Source organism: Aplidium turbinatum, chromosome 10 (assembly GCF_918807975.1).
Source record: "Aplidium turbinatum chromosome 10, kaAplTurb1.1, whole genome shotgun sequence".
NCBI lineage: Eukaryota > Metazoa > Chordata > Ascidiacea > Aplousobranchia > Polyclinidae > Aplidium > Aplidium turbinatum.
Genome location: NC_137481.1, coordinates 7,056,931 through 7,081,393, shown reverse-complemented (window position 1 = coordinate 7,081,393; position 24,463 = coordinate 7,056,931). Strand labels below are relative to the sequence as shown.

At 41.7% G+C, this 24,463-nt stretch overlaps 1 protein-coding gene across 2 annotated transcripts; it reads right to left on the bottom strand.

Moving 5' to 3' along the window:
• Window positions 1–4,301: 4,301 nt before the first annotated feature.
• On the bottom strand, window positions 4,302–24,462 carry LOC145778346 (GATOR1 complex protein NPRL2-like). 2 transcript variants are annotated; one of them, XM_082589814.1, is made up of 8 exons: window positions 24,217–24,462; window positions 15,392–15,489; window positions 11,331–11,548; window positions 9,522–9,718; window positions 9,067–9,239; window positions 8,476–8,649; window positions 7,898–7,991; window positions 4,302–6,989 (listed from the first exon to the last, which is right to left on the bottom strand). In XM_082589814.1, the coding sequence occupies exons 1-8, from the start codon at window positions 24,334–24,336 to the stop codon at window positions 6,861–6,863; spliced, it is 1,203 nt and encodes a 400-aa protein (XP_082445940.1). In that variant the 5' UTR covers window positions 24,337–24,462; the 3' UTR covers window positions 4,302–6,860. The 2 variants fall into 2 exon arrangements, with proteins under 2 accessions (XP_082445940.1, XP_082445941.1); XM_082589815.1 differs by lacking the exon at window positions 24,217–24,462 and adding an exon at window positions 16,878–17,268.
• Between the last annotated feature and the right edge of the window lies 1 nt (window position 24,463).

Sequence of the window (24,463 nt, the reverse complement as noted above, 5' to 3'; positions counted from 1 at the left end):
GTGGCTTAGGCCTCTTCCTTTTCTTTCCAAAATCTCAAAATTTTCCGCTTGGTATATTTTTTTTCTAATAAGGAGTCAGAGTTGCCAAGTTTATCTAACTTTGTGCAAGAAAGAGAATCTCTGCATAGCCTACTTACTGGATTGGAATAGCGTGTGCGTGTTGACGATGACATGGCGATGCTCGGTAGGATCAGTGAAATGACCCAAGTGCTGAAAGTCAAACCTTTACTCAGCAACCATAATTTATACGACAAAAGCTTGAACACAAATAATAGTTTTTTTACGTTTACAACAAATAAGTGTAGAACAGAGGTGTAGGCCAGGGGTCCGCAAATAGTGGGTCGCGACCCAAATTTGAATCGCGAGACTATCCTCGACCGGGCCGCGAATTTTTTTTCCCACGTAGGCTACTTTCTGTCTCATTTACATATTTTGGTAAAAGTTTGCATTAAAACCGTGTGAATGCAACAGTTTCTCGTTGGCACGGTTAATTGGTTCAGTGGTTTCATCTTTTGCCTAGTGTTTGTGAGAACGAGGGTCCGACGCCCGTCGAAGTCAAACATTTTTTTTTCTTTAAATTAATTTTTGCGGTGCACAAGAGCTTTTCAAAAAAAGTAGGGTTAGGGAAAGCTTATATTTTATTATCATTGCAGAACTGCTTTATCGGGATTGTAATCCAGTACTGTGGAACATCTAACGACACTCGCACGAGTGTCTCCAATGTGGCTGATTTTAAAGAAGTTCGCCACTCCCTTAGAATTCTTTTTAGCAACGAAAAACAACGTTCGACATGTGTTGACGATGATGGCAAGGTAATAAAATAAGTAGGCTATTTCAATGATGTGAAGGACATTACCGGTACTAAAAGAAGCATAATTTTTGCAAAATATGATCAAAAAATGTTTTTCCCTCGGATGTCAACTAACCTATAGTTCTCCTTTTTAACAACGATTCAATGTCCGACAACATCGAATCGACATAAAAACGACAATATTGCCAGCCAATGTAAATTAGCACTTCGGATTAAGACTGTGTTAAAATAAACGTCGCGAACTACAAACAAGACTTACAGCGCTGGTGATCGCAGATGGATATATTCCATCAACAACAAATATTCCCGCACAATGCAACAGTGGCGATTATGACGCGCTGACCTAATTTTGCGTCACTCATTGATACTACATATTTTCGACAGTTAATCCACGATCATTCTATTGCGAAATTAAATAATTGGCTAGAAGAGACCGGCGGCCAAACTTGGCCGATTGAGGAGGTAGCACCGGCGGTCATTCAAGCACTACTTAGCGGCCATGGCCGCCGGCTGCTTTAAGGCTTGACAGTAGGTTACATCATTATAACATAGCATGATGCCCTTCTTTGTATACCGAACACTTGTAGGCTATCATTACTCAGTAAAAATTGAGCTGATAGATTAGCATTATCGCTATATCTTACAATTTAAAAAAAAATTGGCCTTTTAGTAAACAAAAGTGCCCTTTTTTCGTAATCTTGCCCCCCCAGTCAAAATCGTTCCGGCGCCCCTGTCTACAAGTATGCGAAACTGCCAGGATTAAGCTTTCCGAGGATAAAGATTCAATCACTTTTGCTTGTTAAGATGTTGTTATAAATATGCATGGGTTACAAAGTAGCCTACTATAGGCATAAGTTATACATTAAGTTGACAAATGATGATAGACTTTATTTTATCATTAAGATTGCAGCCTACCAAGGGCGTCCGCAGGTTTTCGGTTAGGGGGGTCAAGGTGGGTTCACTCTGCCCTTTCGGCCGGAGGCAAAATTTTTTTAAAAATTTGACCATTACACTATCCAGACAATTTATCATTTTTATCAGTGTTTACATTTCTACGGATTTTTATCCAAATTGGCCAGAGCAAAAATTATCAGAGTTATATAATCGTTTTATTGCATACTATTATCGTGCTCAAGTGAACCTTGCGTAAAGTGTAATATATACATTTGGGGTAATAATGCACTTTGTTTTGTCATAACTGTGTGGTTTCTGCAGCGACCGACTGCTAGTAGCTCCAAGTAGAAATAGCAAAGAAAAGTAAGAACAGAGAAAAAGAAGCATTTCCATTACGCGATGGTATTTGGGAGTCTATATAATCTTTAAAACCTTACACAGAAAAAAGTTATGAGTTGTGATTATATCAACAGCAAACTTGAAAATTAGTCTCAAGTATTCAGAGCAAATAGCCTACTGGTGGCACCAGTGAGGAATACTATCGCCGCACCATTTACATTCCTTACATGGAGTCTTAAAGAAGATGAAATCAAAAGAAGAATATCACTTGGATGGCAAGCCTTCGGAAGAGCAAGTTCGATATTTAAGTCAAAACTGCCTCTTTCTCTCAAGAAACAAGTCTACGATCAATGCATCCTTCCCACCGCTACATATGGTGCAGAAACTTGGAACCTTGCAAAGAAATTAACACTTAAACTAAGAACTATGCAGAGAGCACATGAACGAATCATGATGGGTTTAACATGGCGAGATAAAAAGACAGCCGAATGGATCAGAAATCAAACGAAATTACGAGATATATTAAGCACAATCAAGAAACTAAAATGGTCCTGGGCAGGTCATATAGCAAAATATCAGGACAATAGATGGACTAAAAAATTAACAACATGGACACCACGAGAAACCAAAAGAAAGAAAGGAAAACCGAAAATGAGATGGAGGGACGACATTGACAAACAATGCAATACAACCAACTGGTACCAACTAGCACATAATCATGTAAATTGGCATGAAAAGGGGAAGGCTTACGCTCTGCAGTGGGCTCTCACAGGCTGAAAATGATGATGATGACATGGAGTCTTTAATCTAGTCTCTGAAAAGCCGCTTCTCAGAGACGAACATGCCGGCATTCATGTTATACCGACTGCATCCAGCGCAGATGGAGAAAATTGACCGTTCAGACTACAAAGCCCTGGTCAAAACCATACACCAATTCTACAACTTTGACAATTTTCAGCAGGACGCCGTGTCGTGGTATGACATAACCATAAAAGGAAAATTTCCTCAGTCCGAAGACCAGGAAGAATTGGAATTTGTGGACTTGGTGGAAACTATGAAACTTTTTCCAGCTGTACGTCAAGCGATGATAACATTACTGACCCTCCCAGCCACTACTTGTACGGTAGAAAGATCATTCAGCACAATGAGGCGGGTCAAAACATGGCTCAGATCAACTATGTCTGACGACAGCCTATCCGGGCTGTGTATGATGAGTGTCCACAGAAGCCGAATAAACTCGGACAAAATTCGTTCATCCGAAAAGTCATCGAAAAATTCGGCAAAGACCCACGTCGACTTCACTTTTTATTCAAGAATTGATTAACTAAACTGGTGGCTGATTGTTCTTTTCTGTATGATTCAATGTTACGAACAGCTTCATTGAATTCACGAAATACGAGATGATTTTATCTGAAACTGTGAATTATCCTTCTTCAGATTTATGTGAGATAAAGCCAGTGCCGCACTAGTAATGTGGTTCTGAGAGTACAGGAGCTCAATTTCGCGATTACGGGTAGCTCGTAGGCATCTTCGTAAATCAATAGAGGAAGTGGGATACTCCCGAAAAAGGGTGATGATCACAATCGGAGAGCTTGACCAGCCAGTCATCACTCGTATCACCTTCACCTTTCCCCCCCTTTCATAAAATTGCCTATTCTCGCTTTTCATCCAACAATTTTCCAGGGGAGGTCAGCTGACCCCATTTGCCCCTACGTGCGGACGCCCATGCAGCCTACATGTTTTAGTTATTGCTTTGCACTGAATGGTTATTTCAGCAACCATCGACTCGAGGTTGTGTCATGTAGCATGCAATTGATTGAAGAAAGTCAGGATACCAGTCAGACAGATCACACATGGCAAGTCAGGACTGGACCAAAAACGCTAGAAGAGGTGATGCATGATGTGCAAGGCCTATGAGAGGGGGGTACGGCGTACCCTTGAGGGCCCAGGCCTGTGATTGTTGGGGAGCCCGAAATTGTGATTTTATAGTTTACGCGCAAAAATGTTTGGTTAAAACCATCCTAAACGACTAACATCAAGCATAAAAGTTGTTATTCTTTAGTTCTGGGGGCCCCTGCAATGTAGCAAAAGGGGCCGGAAAGATAATTGAGTGCATTGCGCACAAATTAGGGGCCCAAAGTGGTGTTTTAATGCTTTACATCCAAAAATGTTCTGTTAAAATCACTTGACTTGTTGTACCAGATACATATATCACTCAGTAACGTTGACGGATTAACATTTTTTATTAAACACACCAAAAAAAAAACAAGAAAAAACTACTAAATCGGTAGGGAGTAGGGACCCATAATGAATATTCAGTGTTTTCAACCTTATGCAAAATGCTTTTTTCCTATAATATTTGTGTTTCTTAAAAAACTCACGTGTTATGAAAAAATATCATTGATAAATTGTTTTCCACTCAACAACACAACCGCAGCTTTCAACAGTGATTCTGTTCAATGGCGATTGATGGCTCAATTTTCTCCGTTTTAGCAAAACGTTACATTATTACGTCAAATATGCATAATCTCAATGTCATGAGTTCGAATTGCAGTATTTAGAACACCAATTTTTGAACTAGCGTTTCTTAGATTAGAATGAATAGAGCTTTGAACTTGGAAGTAAGAATTATATGTAAAACATGCTTGTGCAGAGGTAATTACAGAATGTAGTTACCCCAGCAGCGGTTCTGCTATTACCAAGGGGTTATTCAACGTTTCAGATTAATTCAAAACCTAAGACCCCTGCAAATCCAACGATTTCGACACCACTATAGTATCAGGATTCAGGAATAATTATAGGCTACATCTAAGAGAAATAAATAAATGAATTTAAAATTTTACATTAAAGCTGTACAAGCGACATCTCTCCATAGCACCATCAACAACTGACACACGAATTCAATGCAGGATATACAAATTGGCGTGGGACAAATCACATGATATGCACAACACAAAGCACTAAATAATAGTTTTATTGCAGCTTGATACTATTATTGCGCACAGATGTCCAATTCTGCTGTAAAGTTGTATGGTGTGCAATACACCTAAGCAAACATTACGCGTTTTGCCCAAGACAAAGGGGGCCCGGAATGACTCTTCGTACCCCTAGTGAAAATTTCTCTCAGAGGCCCTGATGATGTGTGGTAGTAGCAGAGCTGGTAGTAGTCTAAGCTAAGCACCATTTCATGAATCTACTTTGTAATAAGCTAATTTAGAAAGTTTGAATCTGTCGTGAGATAAAACATTTTTATAATAAAATTTCTGACATAAAATTGGCGGATCTCAAAGCAAAAACAGGATCAGAATTTCAAAGTTAAAAATCATGGATCTGTACACCTCTGCTGTAGGGCTGCGTTTCCAGCGTTTGTAAGATTTTGATGGTCGTGCTTCAGGCAGATTCCTACGTGCTTCTAGCAAGTAAAAAATTGTAAGCTACAAAAACTGCAATAAAGCTATTTAATCATTCGCTATCTCCGCTTGCAGCAGATTGCGCATCAACATGGGTTACTTGACAACTTCCATGTGATTTTATGAGCCGTACTGCTTCCATGCTCGCTCAAGGCAGATTAGAAGAGGGTGATATGTCACCAGATTATTACCCGATTTATCCTCACTGCATTATGCAAGAAAGAACACAATCGGTACCCTTTTTAAAGTCTTTGGTATGACCCGACCTGGAATCGAACCCAGGGCTACCAGCACCAGAGCCGAAGACGATAACCACTGAGCCATGGGTGCTGGTGCACCATAAAGCTATTTACTGTGGGCCTATGCTTGAGTAAGCATATTTTTGCAATACCGTTGCATGCTATTCGGCACTACTTTGTTTCTTTTCTTCAAATTTTCTCATGTAACGGCATTGAAAATCAGTGTTCTCTTTTCCCTAATGCTGATCAAACCAGACTTGCTATTCTATTGTAGTCCAGCCTTTATATTTGGCTCAGACATGAAACACTGGCACTGCAAAAATTGAGATTGTAACTTAGGCTATACGGTACGGTGATCGCAACAACACAAGTTTGCAATAGAGCAGGCTATCAGCTAATAATATTAAATTTCAGACGTAAAAACACAATTGTTGCAGCAACTACTTCAACGTAAAATATATCGATTGTTGCAGCAACTACTTCAACGTAAAATATCGAATGTTACCACGTTAAAAAACTGTAGCTTTAATTTTAGTTAACTTACTCTCTCACTGATAAGTTACAGTTTTACGCTGCTTTTTGTATTTTGTAAAATTAATTTTTTATGGTGCCAGTGTAGGCTATTTTGTTCGTATTGTTTGTAGCCTACTTGTACTGTAGGCCTTCTATAGTATTTTCACAACAGTCGCAATGAAAGTTTACTTTCTCTTTCAAAAAGAAAACCAAAACAACGGTGCAGAAAACAAATCAAGGTGTTCCGGTGGGCGAAATTTTCGAACGGCGATGTGTGACGGGGAATACAACAACGATTCAAGCACCTGGTGGAAGAAACGCTTATACTGTACAATTGTACATGTCGGCATTACGCATTGAAATGAGTAGCCTACATAAAAACAATGTGGGGATCTATGCATTGCATTTTGTTCGTCACAAACATCTTCGTCTTTATAATATATAGCAGCTTTTTCGCTAGAGCGTATTGGTCAGGTGGTTTCGCACCCAATCTGAAATCGTCGTCTCCCATCTTGATCCTCAGTGCCACTCCTCAACAATCTAAGATTGCACATGGATTTAGGACTGCAGCAGAACACTTCTCACAAGCATGAGAAAGCCCATCCAGTGAATTAACTTTCGGTAGTTTCAAAGCTCGCAATGTTTGGATGAATATCACTTCCAACAAATTGCAATATTTGAATCATTTTCAACTCTGCTAAGGAGTTCACTGTGACTAATTCCAAGCTTGCAGCATATTTCCTCTGCGTTGTGGCGTCCAGTGGTGTACCGATATAAATCCGACTGCAACACAATTCTTCAACTATTAATAATGGAAAATGTGGAATGACGACGTACTGTCGTGGCACGAAACAGTTTAATCCGCTTTCGAGATTTTGCTCTATTTCGGTACCACACACCTAAGTTGTTTCTGGTAGAACACAAGGGCCGACTTGCCTTCGCTGAGCAACCCAACATCGGGAGCTCCCACTCTCGCATGTAAGGCAACGTCGACCAACGGGTGTGAGAACTAGTCACCCTCCCCCGCACAGTTGTCTTCTACAAGATCTTTAACCAAATGCTAAAATTATTTTAAAAGTGTAAAAGAGTCCTTCCATTTTTATTAAAAAAAGCCTGGTATTTATCTGGAAACATCAAGTTCGACCAGTTGTATGTGTGTAAAACCTTCCCGAATTATAAAAATTGCTTAATTTATGTTTTTTTTTTAATCGTTATGTGCATTACCGTACGAATCATTCGAGACGCGCTTTAATATATGGCCTTCGCTAATGTCGTGTACGTTCATCCCGGACGCGAAATTTTTTTCCCACGAGATTTCTGTCTCATTTGCATATTTTGGTAAAAGTTTGTATTAAAACCGTGTGAATGCAACATTTTCTCGTTGGCACGGGTGGTTCATCCTCTGCCTAGTGTTCGTGAGAATGAGGGTTCGACGCCCGTCGAAGTCAAACATTTTTTTTTCTTTAAATTAATTTTTGCGATGCAAAAGAGCTTTTCAAAAAAAGTAGGGTTAGGGAAAGCTTATATTTTATTATCATTGCAGAATTTCATTGGCAAATAGTTATTTCGTAATCTGAATCAACCAATCTCTCAAAACATTTCCAAAAATCTTACTTTTAGAGTGACTAGAACCAATGAGACAGAAATCTCGTGGGGAAAAAAATCGCATCCCGGACAACTCTTCCACTTACCTGTGATACGTAGGAGTAATCTTGCTTGGTTTTAACAGGATACATGTTGATGCGTCTAATCAGGTTGTGAATCAGCCCGAATTGAATAAGCTTTCTGAAAAAGATGAAACGTTGATTTTGTACCTTATTTGATTAAGCCAACGCTTCAAGTCAGAAAGTTGACTCCCTGTATGAGCCAACAGTCAAAATTAAACCTAGTCTTGCATAACCATTAACCAATCATGTGCTATTGAAACTTCAATGACCATAAATTATTAAATGGTTACAGATTTAATTGCATTAGAATACTACATGGTTCTTGCACCCAATTGAACCCATTTCTACAGTTACAATTTTCAAAACAATCTTTCCGGTTTGGTGGCACCACCTGGTTAAACCGACCAAGTTGGGTTGTACACATTTAATCCGATTTTATCCGCGTCTGAGTTTACTCGCAGTTCTGAGACACTGTTTCAATGAAGATTCAACTTGAACATTGAACACGCCATTCCCAGTCAGCAAAATCCGTCCTTTTAACATTGACTCAAAAGGAACGGATTTTGCTAGCTGGGTTTATGAAACCATTAATTCATTCTTACTGTTCATTAACCCTGGAAGTTTGCTCGGGATGACGAAGACAAAGGTCACTAACTTTGACCCCAGGATTGAGGTCACAATACAAGGTCATGACGTCATGCAAAGTGGGACGCTGATGACCTTTCCTTGCGACGTATTTTAAGCAATCTTCACGGAGAATAGGATCCGTCATTATTCTGTAATCATCAATAAGAAAAGATGTTTATTGCTGCTAGGTCATTAAAACCATAGCATGAGTTTTTCAGCAGCACCTTTTACCTTTGGTTTAAGATTCTGTTTGCAAATAGATACATTTGACGTGCCTTTTGACACAAGATTCAAGGCACGGCGAAAGCCATTACACATTACTTTAATGTGTCACAATATTGTATAATCCAAACTGTAATTATTTGTAAATACAGAGAAAAACAATTACAGTGAACAGCGCTTAATCAGACTGTCTTTCATGATCTCTAACTTTTTTGTATTACACTTTCCGGCTTCATGGGACCGTTTGATTTAGATGGCTCGAATTTCGCTTGCTCATATGGTCAGGGTTGACAAAATGACGCTTTTATCGCTCAGCTGAGTTTCCATACTATGCTGCCACTGACTTGTTGAGGTTGGACGTCGTAATATAAACATTTGAGTATTGAAATATGGATATAAGTTTGATGTGGTTGTAAAAAGCGAGATTCTGAATACAGAGTCGAGTCAATTCAGCATCGGCGTCTGCGAACATTCCAATCTTCTGAACATGCCGGAATCCGTCAATGAATGGCAAAATCTGAAGACAGTCAAAAGTGAATGTATGTTATTCTAGTACGAAGTCATGTTTGTCAAATCCTTCAAACAGATATGGTAAAAGTTAATGTGGATAAAAGTAAGGTAAAAGTTAACGTAAAAAGTTAAGATATTGTAAAAGAATGTTTTGATACAGTAGTGCACGGTAAATCATTATAATTATAACACAAGACACAAATTAATTTACCGATAAGATCGTTGACTTATTCTACAATTTTCAGACAATGCTTTCTTATCATCCTTTTTGTGCATAACCCTAACTAACCTGTTGGGTTGTTAAATCCCAATCTCCGAGGTCAAAATCTTCTCTAGAAGTAGTTAAAATCGGAACGTCATGATCATGTACAACGAGAGGGCAGTTGCTGGGAGGAAATACTTTCAGGTAGATAGTCGTCGCTTTGGTGACCGCAATAGAACAACTTCCTTCTTCATTTAACGAAGTGAACATCTTTTCCAGAAGTCCTTCGAAACACATTCGATCAGTTAACACAGTGTTGCAATGTTGGATCAACATGTTGGCATCTTAACTGATCGTCAAACGTACTAGGCTGCAAAGTGGAATTTACTGCAACTTCTTCAGAATGCGATGGAATAGTTAATGTTAACGCGAATAACATTTCACGTACGGTACGTGAACTAACACTAAGCTAAATTACGACTTACGAGACTGCTATTCGTTGTTAACGATTTGGTAGCAAAAAAAAATTATAAAAGAAAAAAGGATACAGGCGTGACCGGCCTTCAGCTTAAACTGGTATTTCTGCAATGCTGATGCAAAGCAAAAACCAATGTCAATTTTACACCGCACAGGGTTGTTTGATTTAAATCAAGCAATAAAAATAAAAAAATCATTGAGATTTTTTAAACGTAAGAAGGCAAAAGGCAATCTTTGAATGAGAATGCTGCAGCAATGGAATTTGCTGACAACATTGGCCCTACTATTTTGTCAGAAGTCCTTAAATATCGTGCTAACATAAACCCTTCAAACTTAACGTATTCCAGGATGTGCTCAAAATTGTCGACTGCATAGCCGAGTGGTGAGAACACTGGAACGGCAATCGAAAGGGCGCCGGTTCGACACCGCTCAAGAGCATGCGGCTGTGTGTGTGGCAGGACACTTAAAGACATGCCTGAAAGTGGACACGAAGATTGGCTTCCTTGTCTTCCCGTCCACTTAATGTAAATCTTCTACCACCGGGTGTAAGCCTGGATACGACAAACAAGCAATGTTGATTGTTAAAGATGGATTTGAGGGTTTTGGGAGTGAAATCTTCCAGTGCAGATGTTAAGCATGTTGTACTTTCGGCCTGATTCAATCTTAAGTTCAAAATCAACAGGGCACTGCAAAAGCTGGCGAGCTTGTATTTATGCACAAACTTCTCAATGCAAAATAAACTGCTAATTTTGTTCATTTGAACTTTTATTGTTTTGGTACCGTATTATACTCAGGTCTCAGAACTATTAAAATTTCGTTACAAAAGGTCTGATTGTATATGTATCTAATGAGCAAAAATCAAATTAATGTGTGCAATAAAGCAGGGGTGCGCAATTTTTTATACTGCCGGCAGTGCCGGGCCTGATATGCGTATTCTGCTTAGACCACGGGCCAAACGTAAATTTCTCATCGATTAACATGTTTTATTTCAAAGTATTTGTGCCACAGACCAGACGAAAAGCCTACCTCGGGCCAAATGCCTCTGCATTAAAAAAATAAAGAAAAGTCTAAGTTTAGCTGTAAGTTTGATGAAACGAGTTCTGACTTCAATTCCAATGATTATAATACATGTAAAATGACGCAATTAACCAATGTAGTCTAAGTAGTTAATGGCTCAAAAATAAAATTATCATTAAAATGATCCCCTCGCCACCTTAATAGACAATACAAATATGTTTATCTAACAATATATAATTTAAATGAAAAAAATCTAATTGTTTTTTAAAATCATGATTTTTTCAACCCTGAAACCTCAAGAACTAAAGTTACCATAGATCATAGGGGTGGATTTCACAAAGAAAGCTTTTAAACGGCGACTTTCAACACACATTTGAACTAATGCAGACTGACTTCATTTACCTGGGATCACAAGGTTTGTTTGTTCATTGGAAACGAAGCAGCTTTCCTTCTCCAATTCGATCATGTAACTCGAAAGCTTTTTAATAAGCGGAATGCATGGTGAGCTTTTGTGGGCGTTGTCGAGCACGAGCCCGAAATTAAAAAGCAGCATATTCCTCGGATATTTTTTGTCAGCTATGCACACAGGACAACCAATCACCTTCTTTCCAACTGCATTTCTAAATGATAAAAATGTGCAATAAATAAGTTACAAGCGCCTTCAATGCACCGCCAAAACGATACCGTATTTATTCGTACATGACACCACATGTCAATAAACTGCAGACGTAAAGCAGTGAAATGAAAACAAAACTAGAGATTTTAACATCATCTAAGTTTTTAGATTTGGGATTTTTTAATTCCTATGATTGTGCTAAAATGCAATTTATTGTGCCATTAAAATCTGACATAGAAAAATGAACCAATTCATAGTTGCCTTGATTAACAAAGCTAAAGTAAAAACAAAATCTTGTAAATAAGGTATAAATACTAAATAGTCATCCGAAGTGTAAATGAGCACGTCCAGATAGCAAAAACAATTTTTAGATATGATTTAACAACGTTAATACGACGTAAAAAAGTGACTGGTTGGTTGCCATATGACAACCAAACGGAACCACGTTGGCGGTTGAAATAAGACCAGGATCGTACGATCGTGACGTCATAGTCAACACAATAGATGATGTAAGGGCAATGGAATCACAAAATGATCGAAAATACCGAACGATTTCCTCAACATCTAAGTGCTTTTAACTTTTTAAAAGTATGTTCTTGCAATTGCAACTATCTTAAGACGCAAAAAACATTGTACACTGGTGAGTGGTGAGTGTTAAAATGTTCAACTGCATTCCTGTAAATTTTGTTCAACAAATAAACACTTGATTATTTTGTCAATAAGAAGGGTTGATTTTCTTGTTTTTGTATAATGGGAGGGAAGGACACATTCAAATCATTAAAATAATACTTCTCTAAATATTCAACATGAAGATACAATGCACAAGTAGCCTACTACGTAATTACAATTGATGATTTGCAGCCACACATCCGCACCAATGCTCAACTACCGATATACGGCAGTTAACTTTGCAATGAAAATATATAAGGGAGCAAAAAACTAGCTAGAACCTACAGTACTTTATTTGAGACAGAGCAAAACGTTGGTCATTTGCAGTTTCTAAAAAGTTTATTTTTAGAAATCAATACCAACACATTCTCATGAAGCTAATTTGGTTGAGAATTCAACACTGGGTAATGCAAATTCAAATTTTAAAAAAAATACCAAATTAATGATGTTAGGGACCGTTCAAATATTACGTAACGCTATCGAGGGGGAGGGGGGTTTATGAAAAGCGTTACGTTAGCGTCACATCGGAGGTTCAAGCAAAACGTTACGTTTACAACGCTTACGATAGTTTATTTGTGCTGGCTGGTATCGTCGTTTGGATACTAAATTAAGCTGAAATCATATCCAGCAGCACCAACAAAATCTCTATCAAGTATCAACTACGGTACTGTAATTCCCGTAATTCCATACAGGTTCTAAGTCAGTGGTTCCCAACCTTTTTGTTGTCATGGACCCCTTTAGACAAATTATTAATTCTGCGGACCCCTACCTAAATTTTGCCTGAAAATCAATTAACATACTAATAGTATGATACTATTGACCTAGGCTGGGTTTTTTTTTATCACTGAGACTTTTCGGTCATTTGTCCGAAATGGCTTGAAAAAATTCGGTCATTTTTTATTTATTTCGGTCATTTTTAGTCATTTTTGGTCATATTTTTTCTTTTCACATTTTTTGGTCATTTTCACATTTTCTGGTCATTTTTTCGGACATTTTGATCGAATTAACTATATTTTTTTCGGACATTTTGCTAAATAATCGGTCAATGACCGATAAATGACCGAAAAAAAAACCCAGGACCTAGGGTGGGCAAAGTTGTTCAAAGAAAGAGCTGCTTGCGGATAAACCATAAACACCGGCGAGCTGCAAAATCAGTTGACACAAAATAACAAAACAGCAATAAAAACAATGATTGTTTATCCATATCAGTTTTGTACTTGACTCGCTAATCTCTGAAAATTTGGACGATAAGTTGTGAATGCTGTGCGAATTAATTCTTCCAAGCTTGCATTTGTCAAGGTTGCACGATGTTTTGATTTTACAAACTTATAAATTCTTATAAAAATGAATTTATAAGTAAATTCTGGTGTACTTCTAAGCTTCAACTAATCGCTGCTTATAGCGACTTTATGAAACTTCCAATTGTTGCGTACTGAACGCAAAATGAGCCAGGAGAGACACAATTTTGCTTTGCAACGTCACAATTCCATTGTTTAACAATGGCTACAGTAAAAGAGAGACTCCTTTTTGATCTTGTATTGTACAGTATTGGGTGCAAATTAAATTTTGAAGAAAGTGTAAGTAACAAATTTTAATTCTTACCAAATGATTTTCGCGCCCCTGTCAATGTGGCGCCCATGGCTCGAGCCATGCCTGCCATATCCTAGGTACGCCGCTGCTTGGTTGACAGCTCGAGATATTTATAATTTATATTTATAAAGTATACATAATCTTAATATTTTTGTAATATTACGATTCAATACAAGAGCCACAAAGTTTATGCTGACGAGCCGCAATTTGCCCACCGTTGCTATGCTACTCAACTACTGTAGGCTACTGTGTCATATTGCATTGCCGGCTTTGCCGCTATGACTCCTGCGGCAAATATCAGGTTAAACAGTTGCTCAACTTAGAAAATGAATGTATTGTTCAAGAAATGTCAGCAGAATTTGAATATCAAGGTGACCCAAAGTGTCATGCCGAACTTTTTCAACTTAAGCAAATTTAATGAGGGTTGTTGTTGCCTTTCCTGAACTAAACGACTGAACTGTGGTTGAGTTTTTGACAACGCAACATGCATGTCATCTTCAACGTTCAGGCAATTTCGATGCTTAGTTTTTATTGTAACAAGAGCTGAGAATCCTGCCTCGCAAAGGTAAGATGTATGGTAGTAGATGTATTGTGGTAGGTGTAGTTTAAAGTCAATGTACACACTGTAGGCAGCAGCATAGATTTATTTTAATGCATACCCGCAGTGTTTTTTTAAGGTGTTTTGGGGGACCGAAACGATTTCCCAAATTTCTCCAGCGGTTTCCCAAAATTTGGACTTGCAACTACAGTAGAAAGTAATGGTTGTTTCTCGCTATGTCTTAAGCAAATATGGCTATTTTTTGGTATTTAAATAAAACACTTGCGGTCTCTTAAAACTACTTAGCGGTCACCCAAACCTTAAAAAAACCTGCATAGCCGTACAGTTTATTCTTAAGGGCTTGAGCTTGACACATTTGCATTTAAAGAGAGAAATAAAAGTAAAAAGATTGCTTTTCGTTTTCATCAAGGTAATCATGGACCCCAAGGGGTCCACGAACCCCAGGTTGGAAACCACTGTTCTAAGTGCTTAAAACCTCGCATTGCTAAATTGCAAGGCAGCATTCTTACATCACAAAGCTTCCAATATATAGAAACATTTTTGAAGCATTGATGACCCTATTCGAGATGCTTAGCTTTCCTTGCGGCTTCTTTTGCGCTTTTGTGATGTTTCTTTCAATACATAACCAAACAATGAAAGGTTTGGATCGAAACATTTTGGACGGTGGGCTACTAAACGTTTTCAGTAGGTACATAACGTTTTAATTCCAAAAAAAGAATATATATAATATAGCTAAGATTTCATGTCTCAAACGTAAGCTTTAGGTGCATACAAACCAAGATATTTTATCAGCACGTGTTTCCACGTCATAATTTTGATATAAACTGGCAAAACAGGCTTTGTAATGGAAAAGCGTCACGTGGGGGAGGGGTTGACAAAAACGTTACGTTGGCGTCACATGGGGGAGGGGGGGTCAAAAATACGGAAAAACAGCGTTATGTAATATTTGAACGCTCCCTTAATGCTAGAAAACATTGGACACCCCCAAAGTAAGCACAACAGTACAAACGAATTAGTAACATAACTTACACAGTAATAAGCTTTTGCTGTAAATCAGGTTTTGGAATAATGTATTTGATCACAGCTTCCAATAGAGCACTTTCTTTTGTGATGTAACCGTTTGGATACTAAAAAATTAATAAAAAACTTTAGTCAATTAACTACAATACCAATTATGTATAAATGAGTTAATAGCCAACACAATTTAGTAAAATAACAAAAACTCATGTATGCACACATGCATTTGAACAGTTCAACACTAGTCTGTTCATGTGACTAACTGGGGGCACTATCAAGGAAGAACTGCACAAAATTTCAAAGCAACAATTCCAACTATCGTCCCCACTCCAATGGAATCTTTCTGCCAAAGGCCAAGGTCCAGCTCAATCACCCATGCACCGATGTCAAATTATTCTGCTTCAATTGAAAGATGGTGTTATCTATGATTTTGTAGACTAATGTGTGGTGAAAGTAGAAACTGCAAATCACACCATCAGTACAACGTCTGTGCCAAAAGTTACTGTTAGTGGTCTACTACGATTGAACAACCAAATAAAATTACTCTGCTGTTGAATACCTGCCTTTAAACTGGCTAAGAAGTTAAATTGTACGGAACGTACGCACACACATAAAATCATGCAATAACACAGGATTTAACAAAAGACGATAAGTAATACAAAAAATTACTTAAGTAGTGGTTAATTACAAAAAAAACTTTCAGCTTTCATGGAGCTCGAATCAGATAGAGAATTGAAAAATCTAAATATATATACGAGTATATGTACTACTATATATATATATATACTATATATATATACTATATAACTGCAGACAGTGCACACCGTTTCGACCTCCCGGTCTCATCAGTGCAGTAGTTATTGTTAAACTGTTTTATTTGCATCAACAGCGCACGGGTACAAATAATTGACACGGCGAGAGAGCACAAACAAACATAGCCAGGTCAAAGACTTTCAGAAACCGGCCTGCCACACCCCGCGGCGGCGGGGAGCGGCGTGATTTATGGGGTGACGATGCACCCGGAGGGTTAAGTCCACCAGCTTAGGTCGCGAGGGCCAGGCTGGGGAGTCGAGGTACCTGTGGAGGGAGAGTGTGGATCGAAAAACTATATGGCCCGTCCGCAAATTTAGAATGGCGGAGCGGGCCAGGGAGACAGGCTCTTTCTGCATAGCACAGAAAGAAGCCCTGCGACGAACCGGGCGACCCGTCGTGTGTGGACGCTGGAACCGGCAGTAATTGACCGCCGGGCAGCGCCCACGTCTCCTTCACGCGTCCTCGCGCAGGTACTTTGACTCTTATACCCGGTCTGCCAGTAGGCAGAGCGGATAAAATTGGGGTCTCCCACGAGGAAGAGAGTCGAACCATTTAAGGATAATTTGGCTCTCGTGGCAGACGAATAATCAATAAAAATGTGGAGCAGAGGCTCGATGAATCAATATACTGTAATCAAAAAAAAAAAATATATATATATATAGGTGGGAGTGTAATTAATACTCACTGGAGAAGAGTAAGCTTTCATTCGGCGAGCACGGATGTGCACTGGCCAGACGTTGAGGCAGGTTCGCCCAGCTGGGTCGGGGAGGCTAGCGATCGAAACCAGAGGCACTGATAGACTGCATTACCGGTAAAAATAGAAAATTGGGGTAGAAGTTTTGAGGCTGCATCGAGTTGATCAGGGGATCGTGTTGATCAATGCATTGAAAGCGGAGCGATGTTGATCCGAGCGGGCAAGAACAGCGTTACAAGGCGAAAGCAGCGTATGACAGTTCGAAACAATTGATTGATTAGTACATAGAGAATCTAGTGATGATTGAAATTGCTTAATTGCTATTAAACCAGTCTCAAGTCACAGTGTACATGAGGTATTTTATTTCCTTCCTTTTTACTTTAGAATGGTTGTTTTTGAAGAGACTGGAGTATCATATAAAAGAAATGGCGCAGGTTTATAGAAATAAGGTGATGACATAAGGTGATCAATTTTAAGCCAATATTGTTATAAAGTTATAACGTCTAAACGGTTTGCTGTCTTGCGCGCCCGGATACTTACTGTAACGTTATTAGGGAATAAGTTTCTGATCGCTGATGTCGTCTTTTCTATGACGTAGCCCCTCCACAAGTGAGCCCGGCGTTCCAAGCTTTCCAGACGCGGAAGGATCCTTTGATTGAGAGGGAAGCCACTTTTCTAGCCACCTCTGCTACCCCACGAGTAGGAACGCCCAAGGCCGTCAGAGCTCGAGAGCTCATCGGGGCATAGCTCCCGAGGGAGCCTACGACGAACGGAAGTGACAGGACGTCCCTGCAAGGGCGCTTCCTGTCTTCCTTTATGTTGACACATAACTCGCCGTACTTGTCGTGTTTCCTGTCGGCGGCTTTTCGAAGAGAATCCGCGCCGTTGTCGAACGGACATGTGACGTCACATACGACCGTGACACCGTCAGGGCGTTGCAGGACGATGTCAGGACGCAGATCGGCACCGCCCGCTTCCACGTGCTGTGGAACCGTACTATCTATGGAAAGCCCGGGTTGCCATTCGGCAGGCACGTGCCCCACGATCTCCCTTAATACCGAATTGTGTCGTTCCGTGATGACAGTCATCACGGTAGGGCAGTGATTCAATATGTGGGGGAGAGTCTCTTCCGCTTTCCCACACGCACGACACATGGAAGGTAGGTAACGGCGGCCATGGCTTGGTTTTGATTCAAGTGGCATTAGATTCAATCTAGCTTTGTACGCAAATACTCGGTCCGCGTGATCCAGGAGCTCCGGGCGCCGGGTCCAGGAATTTGAAAATCCGGACAGGCAGTGGGCACTGACCGTCTTGCCTTGGTCAGGTTTGGATTCCCACTGTCTCCTCCACCACAAGTCATTGTGTTGATGGAGGGTCGGCACCACTTTTTTCCTTATAGGAGGGGTGATTGTGGAGCTCCCCGCGGCCAACTCAAGGCCGCCATCCGGGCGGGCGGACCAACGTACGTTCAGGCGACGGGTGGCCGCCGGGACACGGCCCCACAGGCTCTCGCCTGTAGGGCACGGTCTAGGACGGGCGCCGTCAGGAGGGGGGTCACTATTCAGATAACTGGCCAGGTGGTCAGTCGTGGGATCTGGAGTGCCGAACCTCAGACAGGCATGACGCCTAAGCTGCCCGAGAGCGACGGCAGAGACAATGCTGTCAGGTGACGTCAGCATCTTGAAAGCATGAGCTAGCGAAAGCGTGTCACTTTCGCGACACAAGTTCGTGATGCCCAAACCTCCTAATGCAGGCTTACAGTAAAAGAACGCGCTGCAGGCCCACTTGGGAAGACGCCACGCCACCTTCAAACACCGCAAAACCAGTCGGTCAAGCTTCAGAAGCTCATACTGTCTAAAGCGCCGCACTCGCAGATGGTATGACGCGGACGGGAGAATGATGGAAGTGAGTGCCAGAAGTTTCTGGCTTGGGGTAAGAAAGGATTTCATCAATAAGAAAATGTGCTTCTCCAGAGTGGAGATGAAGGGTTGGGTTAGGGATGCGTCCGAGGCGTAACCGGTTCGAGCGCCGAGGTATTTATACGTCTCGCCTTTGGGGATGACTCGAATTTTCTCCCCGGCAAGGGAGAAAGGTTTCGGGTCGACCCGCAGACGGGACGCCGACACTTTCCCATAGGAAAGGGTGCCACACTTGCGTGGGTTGAACCGTAGCCCGGACCAGGAAGAGAAGGGTTCAGTAGTAGATAGAAGAGAGATCATCTGCTCGCGATCGGAAGAAACGAGACAGATGTCGTCCGCATAAGCCATACAACGCACTTTGATGTCGTCTTCTTTGGCAGGAAGGTTGTAGCCGCAATCCGTTTTGTCACGGACGCCCCTGAGGAGCACCTCGATGACCAAATTGAATAGCAGCCCAGACAACGGGCAGCCCTGACGGACTCCCCGCCCCACAGGGATACGGTCGGTTTCACCATTGCCGCAGCGGACGGTGCAGGTGTTGTCGACGTATATGTCGGAGATGCACTCAATAAGGTCTGTGGGGGCGTCGAAATGACGCAGGATCTCGGCTATGCATTCGTGCCGGACACTGCCAAAGGCGTTTCGAATGTCCAGAAACGCAACTGACACAGGCCTTTTGCGTGACTGTGCATCCGAGAGGATGGTGTCGAGCATGAACACATGCTCATAGACGCCCTCTGTGGGCATGAATCCCTTTTGCTCTCGGCTGATAACATTCCCCTCCACCGCCCATCGCTGCAGGCGCCGGGCCAATACGGCGGCGTAGATTTTGTAAATGTTTCGGCAGATGGAGATGGGCCGCCAGTTGCTGACGTCGTGCAGGTCACCCTCAGGGTCTTTACATATGAGTGTGATCCTGCTGGTTCTCCACTGGTCCGGTACACGACGGTTGATCCGGCAGGTCTCGAAAAGGCTGGCCAAGAGTCCCCCTCTTGGATCCAGGGTCTTCCAGAAACCGTAGGACAATCCGTCAGAACCAGGGGCGGAACCGACATCAAGCGACTGGAGGACCGCCTCCACCTCCCGGGCCGTAATGGGACCTTCGCCGTCATCGACGGGGAAGAGGTTCACACTATCATGCTCGTAACGGTGGGAGTTCATCCACTCGGGCATCTGCGAGCAACTCCCAGCTTCAGGAGCGGTCATGTCGCGTCGAAATCTCTCCTCAATTTCTTGAGGTGGGATTTCGCAACGACGGTCACAGTTTTTTCCTTCAACGATCCGGCGGACTGTTCCCTTCGCGTCCCGTGAGAAGGCGGCTCGCAACCCCACGCCCCTACAATATCGGGCTCCGTTCCCGCGCGAACCCCCGCCGTCCGACCGAGGAGAACCCCCGTTCGAACGACGGCGAGCCGCGCGAGCCCGGGCGCCACGATTGAAGCGTGGTTTGCGAGGACGTGTCCTCTTGGGCGGCGAAGTGCCAGCGGTCCACTCTTCCAATTCAATGCAGAACCGGTCGAAATTTATGCCACCCGCTAAAGTAAGGTTCACTAAACTGCAAAGAGCCCGCCTGGAGCTTTTCGTCTTACTTTCCCTGACTGGTTCAACAGGGTCTTGGATGGATCGTTGAATGTTGGGTGAGATGGACATCCCTGGGGTAGTCTGTGGGAGTCCGGAGTCAATCGTGGCTTGGTTGCATGTCATGGTGTCACTTCGGGGTTGAGTCAAGGTTTGGGAAGAGATAGTTGGCAGGAATTTAGAGTGGGTGGTTTGGGTAGGTGGGATAAAAGGTTGGGCTTCAGCAGACAGCGTCGAGGTACAAGGTTGTATAGGACAGATGGGAGCAGGATTAAAGGGTAAGGAGGAGTGAGATGAATAGCGCTGAAGAGAATTAGGAGAAAAGGTTTGCATGGGCGGCTTGGAGGAGCTGATGGGGTCCCCAGCTTCAGCTCCGGTGGTAGCCGTCAGAGGCAGAGAAGAAGAAGGGCGCGAAGCCGGCTTGGATAAACCGAGCGAGTCCACTGCCACGGCTCCGGTGGAGGTCGGCTTGCGCAGAGGTACATGTAGAAAATGGTTCGCGCTAACAGTAGGGCCGTAACAGTCCGTGGTCGGGCTATCGGGCAAAGAATTGGAGGAAGAGGAAAAAGATTCACTGTTCGACGAGTCAGACGAGTCGGAAGAGTCCCCACTTTCCGACCCAGGTCCGGCCGAAGACAGATGAGGAAGAAACAACACATCTAGGTCAGGCAAGCTGTCAGTGTCAGCAGGGCTGAGCGAAGTCTTGCCTGGATGAGATAGAACAGTACGGAAAAGTTCAGGCATAAAGTCAGGTGGGGGGGGCAAAGTGGAAGTGCTGTCTAGGCCTTGGCGCCAGAAGACTTGAGAACGGATGACAGAAGAAGGGGGAAGAGGGGATGACCCCTCGACCGATGCGCCTGCAGTCGAGGGCCGGCGCCTTCCACGCCTGACAACAGAGGCGTAGGAAAGCCCAGGCTTGGTCATCATAGGGGGTCTGGTTTGGCTCTCCGAGGGTGTCGGGTCATTGCTCAGCCAGGGAAGGCAGGTTGGCAATTGAAGGCCCTCGGGGCAGGATCGCCAATGCTCTTGGGCCCCATCCAGCTTGTAAGCTCGAGGGAGAACACGGCAGCACCTGCTGCAGGTGATCAGGAACTCGGCGCGCGAACCATGAAATGCTCGCATATGGTCCTGATACGCCTGCACATCTCGGTAAGGTTGAGATGCCCTCCTGCAAGTGGAGAAAGGACAGAGAAGGGGGAATAGATTGGGGAGGGTGAGGCGAATAGGGCAGACGGACTGCAGTCTATTCGACCTCGGGAAGGGTGACTCGAAATGGGTGGGGTAGCCACGATGTGGTGCGGAATTGCCGATCGGACACTCGTCACCGTGACGAAGTGACGAGTTCGCAAAAAGCAGTGAGTCTACCGGGGAGGCTTCACCATCTGGGTTGAATGAGTGACCACTCACAGGAACCTGCTTCCTCGTCGGCCAGCCTAAGCTAGTGGACTGAGAAGATGGAAGGGAGAAACCAACACCGGCCAGGTTATCTCTAGAAGTCTTCAAACCTGCACTACTTGAAAAGCGAGACATAATTCAAATGAAATAATTATAAAAAGCTGGTTATTACAAAGATTTAGAGTTTACGGCGACGTTTCTAAATTTAGAGATTTAAAAGTGACGATATAAGAACTGGTAGCAGATTGTGATGAAATGAATTTAAAAACCAACGATTTACTAAAGATTTGACTGATAAAAAGCAATTTACGTTGATTTAACGTTACAGGATAATATTATAATGTAAACATGTTAGTGACAGATAAATAAACTAAAAAAAAAAATTTTAATTACGAATTGGTGGGAGGAATAAGAGGAAAATGATAAAGCTTTAAGAGCAATTGAATGAATGTACAATTGTGACGTCAGTTCGTAAACTTTACTCCAGCTAGCAGAGTGACCCTGCGACGATTAATAAAATACAACAATTAAATATAATATAATACGCCAATAGTCGTTACAATTGATTGGAAATAAATCAGTTAAATGGTTTCGGATCAACGATTAAGGATTCAGTATAAAACAATTAAAAACGACACGTAATTCAAGCTTAAAAAGAGAGAATACGGAATTGAATTTGGGGAGCACTGGCAACACTAGGTTTTTTTTTTTAAATTGATGCTAAAAAGCTATGAAGAAAATAATCAAAATGGGTGGAATTTGGGTAATTAAATGGGCAAAATAACTTATTTTTACAAAAATTTGAAGACACAACAGGCTGGTTATACAAATTAACTAAAATTATTGAAATTGGTAAAAATTGAGAGACAATATTGGTACAGAGAAGGTCAAAAATTAGGCTAGGATTTTTTTTTTTTTAAATATTGCAATTGTTTTTAAATTTACGAATAAAGGTTATTAAAATGGAAATAAAACACATATAATTACAGTTTTACAGTCTTTCTGTCCTTCTTTCTTCTTAAGCTAAAAAATACTGTCTTCGGGGTAAAGATGGAGGGTAACAAGACCGGGCTGGAATTGCGAATCCCGGTGCTTGCTAAGGGTGGGAAAGGTTAACAAGGGTAGAGGTTGGGTACTGAAGTCTTTTCCGTTGATTGGGTAGGGGTTGATTATTAAGCTAGTCTTCTTTGTTGATTGTAGATGAATTTTTCTTGAGCTTTTTTGTCTTTAATTTTTCCGAATGGCTGAAAACTGTGTAGGCTACTTTTGTACTTGTACTGGCAAGTTTCTTTATCCAAACTGTCTACTTTCCTGGCGAAGTTTTGCTTTATTTGTAACTGATGAATTTCCAATTGTGAATTTTGATGAATTTCCAATTTCCAAAGAAAACAAGAAACCAACGTTTAACTCTTATCTGCTACACTCGACTGCCGAGTATTTAAATAGAGTTTTAATTTTAATTTAAGATGATGAACTGTTTTATTTTGGTCAACGACGCACGAGTACAAAATAATTGACACGGCGAGAAGAACACAATAAACATAGCCAGGTCAGAGACTTTAAAGAACCGGCCTGCCACGCTCCGTGGAGGCGGGGAGCGGCGTGATTATGGGGTGGCGATGCACCCGGAAGGGAAATCCACCAGCTTAGGTCGCGGGGGCCAGGCTGGGGAGTCTAGGTACCTGTGGAAGGAAAGTGTGGATCGAGATTTTTGTGCGACTCGTCCGCAAAAGTTAGAATGGCGGAACGGGCCAGGGAGACGGGATTTGCTTTCTGCAAACGCAAAAAGGTCAGCTGACGACGGGCCGGGCGACAGAAGTTTTATAAAGCCAGGCAGCGCCCACGTCTCCATCACGTGACCGTAACACAGGTACGTTTGACTCCTATACCCGGTCTGCCCGTAGGCAGAGCGGATAAACTTTGGGGTCTCCCACGAGGAAGAGAAGCTTAGCTACAAGGACGATTTGAATACTCGTGGGAGACGAAAATTATTTAAAATCTGGAGCAAAGGCTCAATTAATTGGTGTAAAAAAAAAGATGGTAAGTGGGAATATATTGTATGCTTTACCTACCGAAAAAGTGTTGACGTTGAACCAACGAGCACGGATGTGCACTGGCCAGACGTTGAGGCAGGTTGTTTTAGCCGAGTTTTAATTTAAGTTTGACCATGAAGATATATATATCCCCATGTGACATTTTCCCATTTGTGGTACCTAATCAGTAACCAAAAATGGTACTACTGCCAACCTTGCCAAAGTGCTCATATATATATACTATATATATATATATGTAGTACTCGTATATGGTAAGCGTAGAATTTAAAATAGGAAAGATTGTATTCCTGTCATTGATTGTGTGCGTACATTTCCACCAATGTTTTATTTACGTGGTCAGAAAATAAACCCAGCACTGTTGAGTCGCAAGAACAACACACTTACTTGAAATGTAATTTTAGGGCCCTGCTTGTGATGAAATTCACTAAAAAACATGCAGTCTATTGGATGCTGCTTCATGTATACTTTAGCTGGATTTAACTCATCAAGCAAAAACTCTGTCATGTTTCTAAGTCCAAGTTTCTAAAATACAAATGTTGTAACGGTGCATATAAAAACTACGGTTGGACAAAAAATGAGATATCGACAAAGGTTCAACAATTGTACAAGCATAAAAAGTTAAATTTTCATG